Source organism: Tenrec ecaudatus, chromosome 4 (assembly GCF_050624435.1).
Source record: "Tenrec ecaudatus isolate mTenEca1 chromosome 4, mTenEca1.hap1, whole genome shotgun sequence".
In the NCBI taxonomy this organism is placed as follows: domain Eukaryota; kingdom Metazoa; phylum Chordata; class Mammalia; order Afrosoricida; family Tenrecidae; genus Tenrec; species Tenrec ecaudatus.
Window position 1 is genome coordinate 191,207,906 of NC_134533.1, and position 18,382 is coordinate 191,226,287.

At 45.4% G+C, this 18,382-nt stretch overlaps 1 protein-coding gene across 1 annotated transcript in view; it reads right to left on the reverse strand.

Moving 5' to 3' along the window:
• Window positions 1-18,382, reverse strand: part of KAT2B (lysine acetyltransferase 2B) — a 102,059-nt gene that overhangs the window by 26,456 nt on the left and 57,221 nt on the right. Inside the window, exons 5-8 of the mRNA XM_075547170.1 lie at window positions 17,191-17,372; window positions 9,734-9,925; window positions 4,636-4,742; window positions 91-216 (exon numbers count right to left, since the gene is read on the reverse strand). Of these exons, the coding sequence (XP_075403285.1) occupies window positions 91-216; window positions 4,636-4,742; window positions 9,734-9,925; window positions 17,191-17,372 (607 nt within the window). The remainder of the gene's footprint in view (window positions 1-90; window positions 217-4,635; window positions 4,743-9,733; window positions 9,926-17,190; window positions 17,373-18,382) is intronic.

Consider the following 18,382-nt stretch of genomic DNA (forward strand, 5'->3'; position numbering starts at 1 on the left):
AATTAGTTGAAGTCTAGCTTTGATGCTCTGGGGATAACAGAGTTCCGAGGCCCAGTCCGCAACCCTCTCCTGTTCCCGCCAAGAGCTCACCTGGGTTAACTTCAAGGTCAGAAGCCGTTTTACAGGCAGGACTGGTGCTTCCTGCCTGCAGCTGCTCCAGGGAAGACGGGTTGGGATTGTAGGAAACTGGCCCAGCCACAGGAGACGGATTGATAACTGTCCCAAGAAAAGAAAAAGAAAGTATTAGATGGTTCTTTCTGCATAACCAGGGACCAAGTCCATAGGAGACGGTCCGGCCATCGTTCAAAGAGAAGACGCGTGGGATAAAAGCCCAGGATCCAGTGGGATTGTCAAGGTAATAACAACACTAAGGGAAGAAACAGATCCAGTCCTGATTCGACAATAAGGGAATAAACACATAAGCAGGGAGACGCAAATGCTCACCCTTACAGGTGAACGGTAGTAAATAAGGAAGGAATGACGGAGGTTAACAATTCGCCGTTTATAGCAACCATCAAATCGTAATTGATTTGGGCCAGAGTCATAGGACAGGCTACGCCTTGAGTATACTTTTAATGAACAACAGCCTATTGACCTCGCTTTGAGTTATTTCTCCACATAAGTACCTTTGGACTGCCAAAGGGGGAAAACAGCAACTTGATATTGGAGAAGTCTGCCACCAATTTAGCCGAGTGATTAATTTCATACCCATGTTGATGAAATAATGTCAGCGACAACAGGCAGAAGCGAAAGAAAGCGCAGAGATTAGATGCTATCTTGTACCCATGTTACATTTCCTGAGTTTGATAGCTACGCCGTTGCTATGTATTAGAAGACATGATGGTGGCTTTTTTCCTCAGGAGATACCCAGTGAGAACATACCGGCGTATGATGTAAGCAGGCTGTAAACACTTTGTCCCCTTATAGATTGACACAGTGGCTGCAGCAATGGGCTCAAGCCTAACAACAATTGTGAAGTGGGCACAGGACCGGGCAGTGCTCCCTTCTGTTGTGTCCGCATTGCTGTGAGTCAGAACCAACTTGATGGTACCCAAGACAAAAGTGTGTGTGTGTGTGTGTGTGTGTGTGTACAGTGAGAAAAAGGGAATAGGTGAGTTTGGATAAAGGATATATAGTATAGAGCATATTGGATTTCTTGCAACGTCTGTGTTTCCAAATAAAAGCTTCTGCCGGCTAAATCGTCATGGGGGCAGAACACTGTGTTCCTGGCTGCCGGTAGCTGATGAAAGGAGAGATCGTGATGGGTTCAGGCGTCCTCAGAGACAGTAGTCACACACAGGACACAGTGTGGCAGTAAGGACAGATGCCCAGAGAAGAAAAAAGCTCCTCTCGGTTTCAACGCTGGCACAGTCCTGCCCTCAATAGCACCGTGGTCTGTAGAGAATCAAGGGGCTACGGAGCTTTCTTTCCAACAGACAGGGCATTTGAATTTCGAAGTACACGGGAGTGTTTCTGAACTCCGGGGATTCTGAAGAACTCAGAGTATCCTGCAAGGCTTCAGGGCCATGATTATGAGCATCCTGTATCACAGCGGCAAAGATGTGCAGACATGCCAAGGAAGGGGATGATTACACTCTTCTTCTTGCCCACCCCAAGAGAAAGCGTCACAGCTGCTGCAGTGCAGGCGACAGCCTGCTCCTGATGGCGTCCGGTAACACTGACGTGTCTGTGCCATGCTTCACTGAGGGACGGACGGACGGCCTTCACTGCAGAAGTACACGTGAAATCCCCCAAGGGTCCCAGATAACCTGTCTTCTCCATCCTGCTCTGTGACAGATGACGGCGTGGCCAGAAGCTGGGCAAGTGGGGAGGCATTTAGAACAGCAAGGAGTCACTGTCAGTTCTCACACACACAGCCGGCTCTCCGGAAACCCTCCAAAAGGAAAGCGAAGCTGTCCACTCACTCCCTTTGGTATCCCACTTCCCGAAGGACGGTTCTGTGTTCTTGGCCCAATGCCCGCAAAGCATTTGCTGTTCACTTGCCATGCGCACCAAGGCGGTGTGACACAGTGGCTGGGGGTCGCTTGCCACGCGCACCAAGGCGGTGTGACACAGTGGCTGGGGGTCACTTGCCACGCGCACCAAGGCAGTGTGACACAGTGGCTGGCAGCTGTGAAACGGCTGGGAGCTCGGGAAGACCTGGAAACGCAACTCGATTCCACCCTGACATGCTGCTTAGAAGCAGTTTTTATTAAGGGGACAAAATGGGATCTCTGACCACCCAGGAGCCACACTCGTCAAAGAAAGACAATGCACAGGGGGAGAAACGGGGGCAAGGGCAACGTGAGGTGAGTCCCATACGAGACAGTGGTTCTCATGTGGTGCTGCGCATTGGCGTCGCCTGGGGAGCTTTTGGCAGCAGCGATGCCCAGGCCTTGCCCCAGACAATCACACCACACTCCCTCGAAATGGGATCCTAAACCCAGTGTATTGTCAATCTCTCCCGGTGAGCCCATTGTGCAGCCGAGTCTGCGAACCAAGCATATGATGTGCCCAAGGCTCGGTGAAAGTTTGGGAGAAACAACTGCCATTCCTTGTTGCGGGCATGGGGGAGGGGGCCTAGGAAAGCCTCCACTGGAAATCTAGGTTAAGAGCAACACAGAGCGAGGGCGGGGGTGAGCAGCGCGCGCGCAGCAGACACTGCGGTGGAAAAGTCCGGAGCCTGCGGAGAATGTGTGCAGCCAGCGCCGACCGCTCAGGCCTGCGGCGCAGGCAATAGGCTCGCCTCTCTGCCGGTCTGGAGCAGAGAAAGAAGACCAATACTCTGGGGCTGGAGCAGGAAGCGGGGGGCGGGGGGGGGGGATATACAGATATGGTGGCATGCTTTAGGAACAAGAGTTAACACAATAGGGACTTAATCCCAACCCAAACACTTCTTCTTCATAGGAATATAATAATTCTTCTCCTTGAAACATGGCTTCTAGATGAAACAAGTTTTGAAAGCTCACCTTCTCAAATGCAATGTGCTAAGAGGTGAGGGTTTTGTTTGGTTTTGTCTTAATTCAAGGAACCATACGCCACACGAGTACACTCACATGGCATTGCGAAAAGGCAAAGCCATCAGACTAAAAGGTAGGTCATTGATGGTCCCAGGCGAGGGGCCGGGCAAAGGTGGGCTGTAAAGGGACACAGGACAAATTTCTACAGCAGAGCAATTGTTCTGTACTGCGTGGTGGTGGCTGCATAACCGTAGGACTTTATCAAAATTCACAAAATTGTATATTAATAAGGAACAATTTTACTACATATAAATGCCATCGATTATTTTAAGTAAAAATTAAATCTACATTACCTAGGTGCTCCGTGGCGCACACTGCCTAAAGCACATAAAACTCAGTAAACTACAGCTTCATCTATCAAAATGCAAGATTCTGTCTTTCCCCACAGCCATGTATACATGGCAGCTTTGACATTTCTTGACAAGCCCTTCCACTGATTCTTCTGTCAAAGGCAGGGATGGAGACTCTGCACGGCCTGGCACTCTGAAGGCATCTTCCTTCCTCACCAAATGGCAACCGGTGCCACTGGCTGACGCCAGACAAATGGAAACATGCTGTGGGAGTTGCGTAATCTGTTGTCAATTTGAGACGTAAGAGTGGAGGGGTGGAGTTCAGCCCGTCAATCAGGTCGCAGCCTGATGCCCTCATTTGGAGGCACTAAGGAGATAAATAGCTCACTGGAGGGGAGACACAGACACTCCCTGGGAAACATTTCTGCAGACAAGACACATGGAGCTACGCTAGAGCCCTGGAGCTGAAGGAGCCACGTGGAGACCCATGCCAGAGCTGAGATGCTTCCACTGTTACTGGATCCACAAGACTTTGTACCCACTGGCCTGTGATCTTCCTGCATTCGGCCTCACTGCATGTGTTGTGTGAGTCTGAAGAGGAATTTCTAGATTGGTATAGTACACATGAGCTAATATCAGATTTACGGACTTGATCTGGACTGGGCGGGGATGTTTTCTCAATATTCAATTGCTCTTGTATATGAAGCTCTTTCTATACACAGAATCTGTCTCCCTGGATTTGGGTTCTCTAGCCTACCCGGACTAGCACAGATGCCCTGATGCCACCTGGAACTACCTTCCTGCCCTGACACTTGGGGACTGCCCTCATCCACTCACCATTCTACCCGCATCCCTGACAATAGCTTGAATGTTCAAAACATCAAGATTAAGACATACAGTCAAATTTCTGGACACATTGCCTTCTCAGTGAGGCTTTAAGTGGTTTAGAAGAGTCAGGACTTGACGACAAAGCGAGGCTGCTAGTGTTTTATGCCTCTCCTCAAGAACTGCAAACAGCAAGGTAAGCAAGCTCTTGTCGCTTTTTTCATTGTTGTTTTGTAACGGTTTGTCTTGCACCTGCATGCCTCATTAATAGAGAAACAGTTGCAAGATTCTTCTTTGCATCTGTTCTCTCCTCATTAATAGGGATGCAGATACAAGGTTTTCCAAAATGCTTGTTTTTTTTGTTCTGTTTTGTTTTGGGGGCTTTTTTTTTTTTTTTGCTGGCTCTTCTTCAAATTCCTGATAAAAAGCACAAACAGATGCACGGTGGGCTTCAGCTCACACTTCAGGTTGGTGTCGCATTTCTGCTACAAGACATTTACCTGTCTGGCTTCCAAGCTGGCTGGTTCTGGAGGAGCTGGAGAGAAAATCCTGATCCCAGATGGGAGAGTTCTGACTATAAACTTCTTCTTCTAACATAGACAGAAACCTATAAACAAGAAGAAACACAATGTGAGTGCCAAAAAAGAATGTATTACTAGAAGGACAACAGCCCTAAGCACCTTCTGAAATTGTCTTAACATCAGCGTCTTACCTTTCATGAGAAAGTAGACTGCCGATTTATGACTCGTATGATGAATCCGTTGTACAGCCCTGGTATGTTCAACTGCAGAAATGAATTTCTACAAATGCAGCCTGTCATCTCCTGCACAACTTTACGAGGTGGGCTAGACAGACACGGTGTGTCAGAGAGAATGTCTGAGTGCCCTGCAGCGAGGCCGCTGGGTGGCTGTCATTGAAACTGTCGTCCGCAGCACCTTATTTAGCCAGGGCTCGCTATGTGCCTGCACTGAGCCAAAGACGTGTCACATCCTCACATCTTCCTTGTCAGTGAAAGACTTCATCATTTTGTTTATCACACAGGGATAGCTCTTCCTATATGACAGGCCTTTTCTAAGTGGTTGGGTGACATTAAGTCCCTTACCACTCAGAACAATTGTAAGACATAGAATCTGGTATTATACTCAACTGACACACACACACACAAATCTAAGACACAGAGACCCTAAAGAACTAGTTCAAGGTCACACAACAGTAAGCAGCAGGGTCAGGAGTGAAACCATGTGATTAAGAAACGTGCTACATATGTAATCACATGATGCCGATGAACCAAATGGATATCAAATTTTAAGAACCTATAGAAATCACGTGAAGGAGATCTTTAAAATATACACAAGTAGCACTTCCCAGCTCCCAGTCTTACTGAATCCATCTGTGTGACAGGTTGGATAACCACATTTCGGCAAATGCCCCCAGATAACTCTTATGTACACCAAAGTTGAAAAGCTACGTTAAAGTACCAACCCATCGACACTTCTGGTACTAACATCATTTCCATTAAAATGTCTAAATCAAAACAAAAGCCTAAGAATTATGGCAACCCTGTGTGTGTCAGAATAAAAGCATGCTCCGTAGGGTTTTCTGATGACTCTTATTGCCAAGGAGATGACCAGTCTTTCTTCTGAAGAGCACCTGAGTGGACGCCAACCTCTAGCCTTTTGGCTAGCGGCAAAGGGCATTCACCATTTTCACCACTCTCTCCCAACAAACCAATCTCACTGCCCTGGGGTCCACTGCACTGGGGGTGTTTAACACCACCGGCTACGACTGGTGTGGCCTTGGACCAAGTGCTTCACGTGCCTCTTGCTCAGTTTCCTCTTCCGTAACATGGAAACACCAGAGGGCTAAAAAGGTTTGTGGGAAAACAGAATTAAAAACTAATGAGAAGCCCCTTACAGTAATTGCCACATGGAGCAATAAAGCAGATTAAACAAGTGAATGTGCATACTCAGAATGGGGCTCCCCCCTAAGAAGGGCAGGATGAAAAAAAAAACAAAAAACATGCTTTTCCCTTAAGGAGTTGACTTCCCAAGGCTGAGCGAGGTTGGTGCTTCCTTCACCACAAATCTGAAACTCCAAAGCCCTTAAAAATGAAGGCTTTTTCTTCAGCCCTTTGGACAATAAAATATGACCTGAATGGATGTCATACTAGTTATACTCATTGTGTTTATTATTGGAGTTAATTATGGGGAATGTCCCAACCCCTTACTTAATAGAGTACATGTGTTGTATTACCTTTATAACACTTTGAAAAATTGACTTGTGAAGCATACTTAGCCCCAAGATTGGAGATAATTAGTAGAGCAATCATCCTCATCAGCATCACCACTAGCAGTGAAATTCCGACCAGTCTTCTCCTTTCTGTGGTAAGTGCTTTGGTGGCAGGAGGGAGGGAGGGAGTCTTTAGAAGTGACAATTCATGGGAAAGGTGGGGAAGAATGAGGTCAGTGTGGGGAGGCGACTGTGCTGACATGTTGCTCAGAGCCAGACCCTCTACAAGCTAAGCAGCGTCTGAGTGACTAGCTATCTATTTTGCGGCATCATTGATGGTTAATAAGAACTGTAGAAGTCACTTTCTCCTGTTGAGGCAGGCAGGATTTGCTCAGGTTTAAAAACACTGTATAGGATGTTTCTAACTAAAGTCTGACAGCAATTAATCTCTCCCTTCTCCCCTCCTCTTTCTCTCTCTCTCTCTCTCCCTCTCTCTCGGCCCTTGAGTCGATGCTGACTTACAGTGACCTGCTGTGGGTTTCTGAGACTCACTGCTTACAGGAGTAGAAAGCCCAGTCTTTCTCCTGCAGAGCTGTTGGTGGTTTTAAACCATCAGATCATGCTGCTCGCAGCCCAATGTACAACCACTCTGCCACCAGGGCTCCTGTAGAAGGCAAAAATCTACATATGTTAAGATCACATCCAGATCTTGTTGCCGGTAGATGGAGGGCTTGATACCTTGCTACTTCCTCTAACCTCACCTCCTACAGTACCAAAGATTGGCCCGGATGCCCTTTGTCAGGGAAGTACGTTTCCTTTTTTGCTCTTGGTTGCTTTTTTTTTTTTTTTTAAATAATTCTATAATCAAAACACTCTTCACAAAATTCTGCCAACACTCATCAAAGAAGAATGCTATTCATGTTTCAGAAAAAAATAAAGTGTGAGTATATACACACGCAGGTAAACTACAAACAAAGAACGATTTCATATAACAACTTGGGAAATTGCTTGGCTTATATACACTGGGTGCAAAAGTGGGGATAGGCTAAAAAAAAACAGATAAGGAGGGAAAAAAATCAGAAATACCTAAAAACGCTAACAGCAATTCAGAATGGTTTTGACTGTTTGATTCTTTATTTTCTGGGGTTTTTCTTAATCAAATTTTCTTCAACATCTGCACATCATTTTTAGAAGGAAACCAAGATGTTAAGCTTGTTAAATCTATTGTAAACAGGCAAAGGGGTGAGGTACAAGTCCAAGCCAAGTGGGAGACAGTGCCATCTATCACAAACAGATAGGAGTCAGTCTGTCTGTCTATCTATCTATCTATCTATCTATCTATCTATCTGCAATAGGACAGCAGGCTGTGAGCCCAGAAAACACATCTGAATATAACAGAGTGGGGGTTCTGATCCAGCTTGGACATGAAGAGAGTGACCAAGATTCTACCAGCACCTCCGACTTTGTCATTGGTAACTCTGCTGTCACATCTTTCGGTATCCATCTCCAGCAGCCTCAAATGTTGTCCTATTCAAGGAGAGGGATTTAATGGGAGAAGTGGGTGGTAGTTTTACTCTACAAAGGAGAAGAAAAGAAAGCAGCAATGATTTTTAGCTCAAGTGCATACGCATGCCAGAACTATGGTTTGAAGGAACAAAACACACTATAATTAGCGAATATCTGCAAGAAGCAAAATGAATTTGTTGAGGGTAAAAAAAAAAACCTGTTACTCTGCCAGATCATGAAACTTTCTCTCGAAGCGCCGTAAAGGGAGAGGGGAAGGGTCCTCCCTGTCCCTGGGCTTGGACACAGAGTGGTCCCCGCACTCTGAGAACATGAAGTGCTGCTTGTGTGGCCAATGTAACGGAGAAGTAAGTCAGAAAAGTGAGCTTTGCCCACTGACATATGTGAGCATGCCTGGAATTCATAACCCATCAGAGGTCATAACACAACGATAGTTTAAGGGCTTCTGTGTAGCTACAGGTCCTCAGGAGTGCCGTGACATCCTCTAGCTCAGGCTTAGCGTGTGTATTAAACTGCATACAGAAGTTCAGTCCGTTTCTATCAGGAAACCTGCGTATGTGTGTGGTTTGTGTTTGTGTGTGTGTATGTGTGTGGTTAATGCAGACTTAATTCATTTGTAAAAAAATAAAACTTGCCTTTGTGAGACACAAGGCAAGACCAGTTTGGCAATCCAGTAACTGCACGCCTGTGCGTGCGTGTGTGTGTGTGTTATAGTTAAAGAAAAACCCTACTTTGACCCATAAAACAAGATGTTCTCCATTATTGACCAAGGAAGCCAAATCATATCTAGAGATCTTTCAAATTATAGTTTCTATCTTCTCCCCGCAAATGCTGATGTGGGCAGTGTAACGCCTTGCCAATGAGCGGTCTCGTGCCTCACTGTCCTTGCTCTGTGACAAGTGACCAGCTGCATCTGCACTGCGCCCAGCCCTCGGCTGCCAGTCTCTCAGCTTATAGTTCCCGTCTCAACATTGAACATGCACCCCAAGATCAATGGGACAGGAAGTTGCTTCCTCTCCCTTTGACACATTTTCTTCCTTCATTTGAAAAACATTTAAAAGATGGTTGAGGGGTTTGAGCTTTGGCAGGAGCAAGCAGCAACGGGCATAAGCAAAATGTGTATTTTTCAAGGAATACATAGGCGACCTGCTCAGTTGAGTGATCACTGGGGCCGTTCTCAAAGAGGGCTCTGCTGCCATCCATACCTGCTCTTGGGGGATTGGGGGTCTGATTTGCACACTACGAGAACCAGCCTGTGAAAGCTTCGTGCTTGGAAAGGATTGAAACACCGGGATGAAGACAATCCAGTCGCTTGAGTTCTCGTTCCCCACGTCCTGAGTCCACTTGTTGGTAGGTGCCATCCTGTCAGTTCGGACTGATAGCAACCCTGCACACAACAGAACGCAGCACCGCCCTGGCCTGCGCCATCCTCACAATTGTCCCCAGGCTTGAGCCCATTGCTGCAGCTGCTGTGTCCATCTTTCATTGCGTCTTCCTCTTTTGGGGGGGGGACCCTCTACTGTACTAGACCCCAGTGGATGGAAACAACTTCTACACATAGTCTCCCCAACCCCCTGCCTGGCAAGGGAAAACACAAAACCAAGCACTGTCTGCATTCTAGACACAGACACTACGGATAACATTGGTGGCATGGGATGCGGTGTCCTGGTGGTTAAAGGGTGCGATCGATAGTAAATCAAGCGACTAGATGAAAGGGACAACACGTCAGAAAACTCATGCGTGGAGCCAGGGAGCGAGCGGGCCCTTCGTCCTGAGCCCTCCAAGCCTATTCTGTATGAACGGCAAACCCGAGACCAAAGAAGACTAGCCAACGCTCTCTCTTACTTTGGGAAATGGGTGAGGATTAGCGTTCGTTTCTCAAGAGGCAGTTTGTCTTTTTCCTGTCTTGCTTGTTCCAGCAGCTGCCGCCTCATAATGGTGAAGACTGAGCGAAGCAACGTTCTCCCAAACACCTGTGTGGTTTCGTACCGAGGTAGACTATCGCAGAACTGGGGCACATTGCAATAACACAGCCACCTGCAATGAGATGAGACAAACGCCATCAGTAAGCCACCAAAACGCCAGAGGCGTCTGAAATACTCGATTCGACTGATGCCCAGCCCACTAGCAGGCAGGAGAATCAAGGACTGCAGTGACAGGCAACGACAGGTACCACGACCGGATCATGCAACCTGCAAATTTGATTCGCTTGCCATTTCACAAGCTCAAAATTCCAACTCTGCAGTGTCACGCAACGAATTCTGGAGTCACACAGCCCTAGGTTCAAATCCTGACGGTGCTGCTTCACGGGACGCATGCCTTGGAAACGCAATCACGTTCTTAAGTCTCTATTTCCTTCCTGTCAAATGGAAACAACAAAAACACCTATTTCGGTGGTTTTCCATGAGCACAGTGTAAACCGAGTTCTTGGCACACAGGAAACAGTCAGCGGAATGGTTTAAATACAAGGAGCGATTAAAAGGGGGGCAGCAGAAGTGCCTTTCAGGAAGAGATCAGAACCACACCACCTAGTCCTAGAAGCCAACGGCGCAGGCTTTCTTCAAGATGCCGACGCAGCACTCATGTATCTCCGAAGCTTTGGTAGGAAGATCAAAACCTTCGAGACATCTTAATACTCCGTCGGAATGCAGGAAGTAGGACACTTCCACCATCGACCACTTGGGTGCACTGTCAGTGACTCCAACTCAGAGTCAAAAAACATGCTTCACCACTGCTTGAGTGAGTCGGAGAAGCCTCCAGGCAGGCCCAAGGAGAACTCGGATGTCTGCTTGAGCCCTGGAGATCAACGACTGCGCAGGGCATCTGCTTTAGGTGTTCCTGCAGCCAGTAGAACTGAGGGGATGGGATTCTGTGAAAGCACTACTCTCTTCCTTGGGGGCATGCCCAAGACTGCGGGTCTAAATTCCCCGGGAACCCAGCAACTTGCATTTCACTGTGGGAGTCACAAAGGGTGGCAAATGACACCAAACCGGCAAAAGGTCAAAGCTTCTTTTCATTGATCCTTTCCCCTTGGTAGCACATCCAACCATTCTCTTCCAGAAGACAGTTTTCTAAAAATAAGACCTTCTGTCCTCTCCTGTTCACCTTTAGAGCGAAGCACGCTTCACGAGCCTGAGTTGCTGCTGCTACTTTGAGACCGTTTATGAAGAAAGACTAATGCTTGCCTGGTCTCAGCATATGTTTGAATCTTATTCCATATCATGACCTATTTCTTATTCTGTATCACTACAGGTTGCGGTAGGTGATGATGCTTCATCACTGGGCGGGAAAGCTTCTGTTTGTCTTAGCTTCTCTGCCTGGGTTTAAATCATTTCCAATTCTTCTCTCAACTTGTCTCTCTTGGCGATTTACACTGACATGTCATTTTATGAGGGCAGGGTAGAAATGGGCACCGTAAGCGCTGTGACGGGGGTCTTGCCCCAGCTGACACTGTGACTGTGAAAGGACAAAGAGCTAGAGGCATCCATACCTTGGTGCTTCAGAGAGAAATGCATCAAGGGCCATCCTCTGCCCATTGGTACACCATTTGGGGAACTTAAAACAATATGTTGGACCAGGAGAAGGCTAGCTCCCAATACCAAATTATGACTACAAATGCAGAAAAATTTTTTACACTAAATGTACATTTTAAATCTTAAGTCCTAATCATCAGAACTTCAACCTTAGGAAAGTCAGGCAATCACAGACAATTTAGGAGACTTACACTCACCACGCTCACTCTCATCAAGCGCAGTATGACTCCCTACAACCACACAGGACAGAGTAGAACTGCCCGTGCGTTTCCAAAGCTATCAGCCTCATCTTTCTCCCTCAGAGCAGAGGGTGGGTTTGAACTACTGGTCTTGTGGTTAGCATCCCGATATGTAGCTTACTACGGAACCAGAGTTCCTTATTTGTAAGACTTAATATTTTCGTATCTTCTGCACTGGAAGATTTAAATATGTAAACCAATATTATCTGAGAGTGTCCTATGATCTCAGAAATAGTTCCTCTCTATGCTGTCCTACAGAGAAGCCACCAGTCTTGGATAACTACTGGGCACTTAAAATTGGGTTAGGGCAAAGGATAAATTTCATTTATTGGATTTAATTTTCCTCTGTTTAAATTTAAAACTAACATGATAATAATTTCTCTCATCACGTAACTTTATTCTTTGGTTGTACCCCAACAATGGCTTGGAGCCCTGTTGGTCCAGTGGCGCAGTACTTGGCTAAGAACCGGACAATCAGTGGTTTGAACGCACCAGCTGTGCTCAGTGGGAGAAAGGTGGAGCAGTCGGCTTCAGTAGACATTCAAGTTTAGGAAACCCTATAGCGTAGCTCTACTCTGTCCCTCGGGGTTACTATCATTCGGAACAGACCCGATGATGACAACAGGTTCGATGCCATTTCACTTGTCACCATTTAAAGTTTAGAGTCTGCTCTGAGCTGTGCTGAAGACACAACAAACACACTGGTCTTGGAAGACTTAGAACGACGACAGCAAAAGTAAAAGCGCCTCCCTAACAGATGACTTTCTGCACACTGGGCGAAATAAAGCGTATTATTAAATGAATTTCCTCTTTCGGTTTCATTCTTAATGTTGCTTCCCAGAAATTTTAAAATTACGCATGTGGCTCCTGTTTGCGGTTCACGTTACATTGCTATTGGGCGGCAGTGATTTGGAGTTTAAAGGGCACTTCCATCTGTGCAGGGAGGGCCTGCAGATGTGTCAGGCTGGATTTAAGACTGCTGTCTGTAGCTTCTTCTAAAGAGATGACTGCGTACTAAAAATGATCACGATACAATCATAAAATGTTACCCCAAAAAGTACTTAGTAGGTCACTTCAACCTTCCTACGGGACTGAAAGCACAGGTTGCTAATATCTAGTAAAATTTTAGAAATAATAGGTTTCCATTCATTTCCTGAGAGTCATTGTCTAGTTCTCAATGTATGCCTTTCAGTTTTGTTTTGACATTCAAGATTAACCTTGCTTTATACATCTGTGAGGACACAGAAGAGAAACATAGGAGACTGAATCATTGTGGGACTTTTAGAAGCTGTCTTACTAAAAGACCATGGTCCCTGCATGTAGTGTGGCAGAAAGACCACTCTCTATCCTGTAGAAGAGTCAATGATTACCGTGAATTGACTTAATAGCAACAGATCTGGTTGGAGCATTTAACAGCTTACAAATGCAACCTCTAATTGGCAAGAAAAATATGAACACATTACCACTTTACATGTTTACAGAAGACTGGAAGCAAGTCACGTAAAATCTTTGCCTGCAGTTATGTTGATGGGATCTACGTGGGAGATGAGGCGCTCACTTGCTAATGTCATCCTTTCTGTCTCAGGAACCCTGAATGGGCTCCAACCCCAAACCAGAGGCGAGCTGCCAACTGCACGGTCACTTCTCAGGAGTAAGAAGAGGCTTTCTACTACTGTAAGTAGCTAACGGTCTTGGAAGCTCACAGGGGCAGTTCTACCCTGCCCTATAGGGTCACGTTGAGTCAGCATCGAATGGATGGCAGTGAGTTTGGTTTTTTTTTCTCTGAAAGGTCAACAGCATTGGAAACTTGGAAAGCATAAGGCCATTTATTGGCTGGCTAGATGGAAAATCCTAAGGTTCGCAGGAATGGAATGGCCACAGGTGAATAGGCCATTGAATGGGCAAACTGTTAACGTGCGCTTCATGGCTAATGAAAAGGTTGGCGGATCAAGCCTAGCCTAAGGTGTCTCAGAAGAAAAAGCTGGCAATCTACTGGTTACACATCAGCCACGGAAAACCTCGTGGGACATAGTCCCATTTGCAGACAGCATGGGATGGCCACAAGCTGGGGCTGACTCAATGGTAACCGGCTGAGGGTTAGTTGCTACTAGAGTCCCAACAGGAAGTTCGATGACATGTCTCCTAATCCACTGTCCTTTCAGGCTTTCTGACACTGTGCCCTAAGCTGATACGACAAATTCTGAATGCTCTGTTCTCATCATGTACTGCTCAACTTCACAGAGCACCACGGACATGAAACTGCTTCCAAAATTAAACTAGCTCTACCTGACTTGCCTTGTATTCTTATGAAATCTCTCCCCAGTGTGAAGGTGACCTTGAACTTTCAGTTCTGCACAACTCAAAAATCTAGGGCTAATGATTTGCCAATTTTCTTCCATGGGTTCTGCTGGTCAGATGTATTTTAAGAAATCATATTCCCCTGACATTTATTTTCAGGTTATTTCTTTATGGAGTTATATGAAATTCTATCTGAATTTCTGTCCTGAAATTCTAGAAATGTCAGATTCCCCTTCCCCCCCCCCCCACCAAAACTCCAGGGGTAGATAGAAAGTTTATTTTTAAAGTGTGCCCCCACTCATTATTATTTTTCCCATTCATTATTAATATCAAGCATATGTTAATATTAGCATGTATTTCACACATGTAAAAATATTGACCATTTTTAACATTATTCAGGGCACAGAAGGGAGTTTCCACAGTTCTACTGGCCAACTTATTTTTAAGTTTGTATTGGTTCTGCCATCTGAGGTTAGAGCTGTAATAAACACCAGCACTTTCTGAACCCAGAGTTCTCCAGAGAGTCCGGAGACTTCATCCCTTTCCCATGCTGATGCTGTGCTTCCTGAAGCTTTCGGAGCCTTTGTTCTAATTGCTAACTGTAAATTATATGCTGAACCAGCATGACAGGCCCTGAGGTTCACTTACACATCAAGATAAAGCCCGTAGTGCTTGCAGCCTGTAATAATACCTTTTTTCTTCTTCTGAAGACCACTATCAGTGAATCGCCAGGTTGTGGTGGTGTGTGGGCTTTTCCCAAACATGGTCAGGGCAATGTGTTTTTGCTCTGAAACAATGACTGAATCTCATAATTTGCTGAGGTTTGGGACTTCTACGTCCCTCTCTTCATGACAGGGCCTTGGAGAGGGTGCTGGGTGCTGCCTGCCTTCATTTACTTATTTCTTATTAACAGAGGCCTCTCTCTTGATCTACATGCTACCTCGACATCAGCAGGGTACAAAACCCATCCGGGCATATTCATGTCAGCTTCTCTCAGCGGGCTCCCCTGCCCCGCTGTCTGCCTCCGCTCCTCCACCTTCAGCGGTGGGCTCGGGGGACTGCTATCTTTCTATCCATGGGATCTTAGTTTCTAGAGTGATATTCAAATAATTACGTTATTATTCCATCGTACATTGAATGTGTCAGGTTAACCGTTTAACAATCTCACCTGACGGAGGTTCAGTGTGGGAGGAAGATCATGCCTAGCATCTTCTGAGCACCTGTCCTGTGTGCCAGACACGAGGCGCAAACCACGGGCCGAGTACTCAGAGAGGAAGCCGAGGGCCGGGGAGGTGAACGGACTTGCCTGAAGCTCACAGAGCCACGGAGGCATGGAGTCAGAACTCACACCCTGCACTCATGTCAAGGCTAGTTCCTCTTCTGGGATGTTCCACCTACACCCATTTCATGGTAAATCCTGCATGGTGCACGGATTCGATGTTGCCCATGCATCTCTATATTAAGTTCTCCTTTTTAGAAATAAAACCGTTTCTCTGCTCTGAGGGGCCAATACTCTCAGGGGGATGGCATTGACCAGTAAATTCAGCTCTCTCAATTCTGTGCCCACCCACAGCCACGGCCAGCGAGTCCACTCCAGTTCGTGGCAAGCTCCAGTGGGGTTTGCAAGGCCTTGTCTATTATCCCTGCAGGCGCAGAGAGCCTCCTCTCCCTCCCTCCCAGCGGCTGGTGGGCCAGCACTTCCCCCATCAACTCGGGGCTCCCTCAGGCTTTCACATCAGGATTACAAGACAAATTCTGTTGGAAGAAGGGCAAACACACGTGGCTACTGCTTGCACAAAACCCTAAAATTGAAACCTACTAAAATCAAGATACACTTTTAAAAAATTCTGAATGTAAGGAAATCGGTAATTCTCCACTTTTTAAAAATTCTTACCTTTAACTTTTTAAAGGTAAAATTCTTTCGTAATTTCATTTGTGACTGCTGTAAAAGGAAGGAATGGGAGTGGGTGGGGGCGGAGGAGTATTCCTTAGGAAACTAGGTCAGTGACCTGAAAGGAAAGCTTATCTTAAATTATCCCCATTCGGAGGGACAGGTCATTTGTTCTTAAGAGGAAATGATCAGATAGAAGAGATCGTTAGTTATCAAAGCCATTGCCTTGATTAAAAACATAATACTGAAGTTTCATAATGCCCTCTGAAGCAAGCTTGATGTGCCTAGAAAGTCTAACTGAAAAAAAGTTAGTAAAAAAAGCCAGCGAATGGACGATCCAAGTCACTCTCTTATAACATGTGAAAATAGCTATAGATCATTATATTTTTATGGCCTATGCTTCACGTTTTTAAAGCCAATTCTATTATCTTAGGTTCATCAGCAGTAAAAAAATTCCCACCTTACGAAAAAAAATATTTGTTCATTCAAAAAAAATCTGCAAAATTTACATTTCCACCAATAGGAAAATGATCAGGTGAATTGGGGCACATTAACTCGAAGGAGTAAACTGAGAAGACAAAAAGGATATGAAGGCCTGTATTTTCTGACTGTGGTTATATAAACAGCTATTTAGGGGGGACGATGAAAAAAAAGATGCAGAATAGATCCATTCTATTAAGGAGCTGGAGTGTGAGCAAGCTTTCCTTCTTTAAAAATATTCTATGAAAAAAAATAAAAATTAAATTAAAAAAAATATTCTATGATGCCATTATAAGAATGGTCATGGCCTTTTTTTGAGTGGGATCTCCACACATATTAATTACAGGGCTACAGTATAATCTGGCAATTAGAAATATAATTTTAATAAAAAGAAATTCAAGCCACATTGAGATTTGAAAATTGCTTTAGGAGACACATTAGGAGACAAAGGAAACAGGTGAAATTATTCTAATGGGTTTAATTCAATTGAAGACACCTAAGATACGAATATTTTCCAGATGTGCGCAACATGAAAAACTAGAGAGGCGTTCGGTATTCTTCTGCTGTGTGTGCCGAGTCTTAGAGCTCTCAGTTGGCCCAAGCTCTCAAGGGTCCAGCAGTCACCTACAGCGCATCCCTAGCCCCCTAGAGACAGAAGTGCGCATCATCTGAATGCCTTCCCAAGGAAAGAGACTCTGCTCAAGAGAAGCAGGACTTCAGCCAGTAAATTACACAGGCAACCCTTTCTGAAAAGACAGAGTCAGCATAGCATGATCGCAGGGCAGCCCTCTGCTTGCAGAGGCAGGGGGCAATTTTATGTCTGTGCCATGCTGTACGGAGTGGAGCCAAGGGCCTGATTACCTGGTGTAGTTCTCTTTGTAGCCAGAGATGTCTTCGTTGGGAGATCGAAGTCTGCGTTGAGATGGTGCCTCCAGATGCCAATAGTTGATGCGGTTCAGGAACATTTTTGCCAGCTCCACTATAGTCTGCCTTTCTTTTGATGGGAGGTGACTAAATTTATACTGCACAAAGTTATTCACACCCTTAAAAAGAGGGAAGGCCATTTATGGACAAAGGCATGCACTCACACCTACACAATCAGCACGATTGGTGACTATTTAGCAGAAGGGCAGATATTCACAAAAACCTTGTCCTTTTCCCTCATAGAAAACAGCAGGGCCCAGAGGGATGCTTGTCCACAATCACAGTGAATGAGAAGTGACAAGGCCGAGAGGCCGGGAGGCAAGATGCTCAGCCGACTGCAAACCTGGAGCAGTCAAGAGGAATCAGAGCTACGCGCTGAAAAGGTCAAACTCCCTTCAACAAGAAAATGGACTTGGGCCCAAAAAGGCCTGCCACGCTTTCAGCATGGTAGCTCACATGAAAGGCAGCTTGGGGACAAATATTATATTTTCTTTTTTCCTTTTAATCATTTTATTGGGGGCTCACACAACTCTAGGTTTTCACATTACCCAGATTTTCCATCAAAAGCCTGCCAGCATAGATCCTACAAAACTAAGCTACGGGGAAAAAAAAACAAAAAAAAAAAAAACTAAGCTATGAGAATTTACAGTAACCCTTTACTGCTACTCTTCCCACTTGGCATGTTGTTCAAATATGTCAACACATTCTGAATTTTTAAATAAACCAAGTTTTAAAAATCGCTCTTACTTAAAATCATTGCTTTCAAATGAAGCCAAGGATTAATTCAATCTTTCTGCAGACGACTCACATCACATTGAGTTTGCACATGAAGAACAATGGATATGTATTAACTAGGCTTATGTTACTGGAAACTGACTGATAAAAATGCAATAATCATTGAAACGGCATTCATAATTACATCTCTGGAAGTCATTCTCCGTCAGGAATGTCTGAGTTCTATTTAACCCGACAAGGACAGGCTAGATTTTGATGAGTGCATCTGACAACACCCAGCCGAAGAAGTCTATATATTTTAGACTTCTTTGAGTCAAATGACTTCTTTCCAGGAGTTATAATGTGGCTGCTGTCAGTTTCTGTGTAAAATGCTTCTTTGAGGAGAGCAAATGCT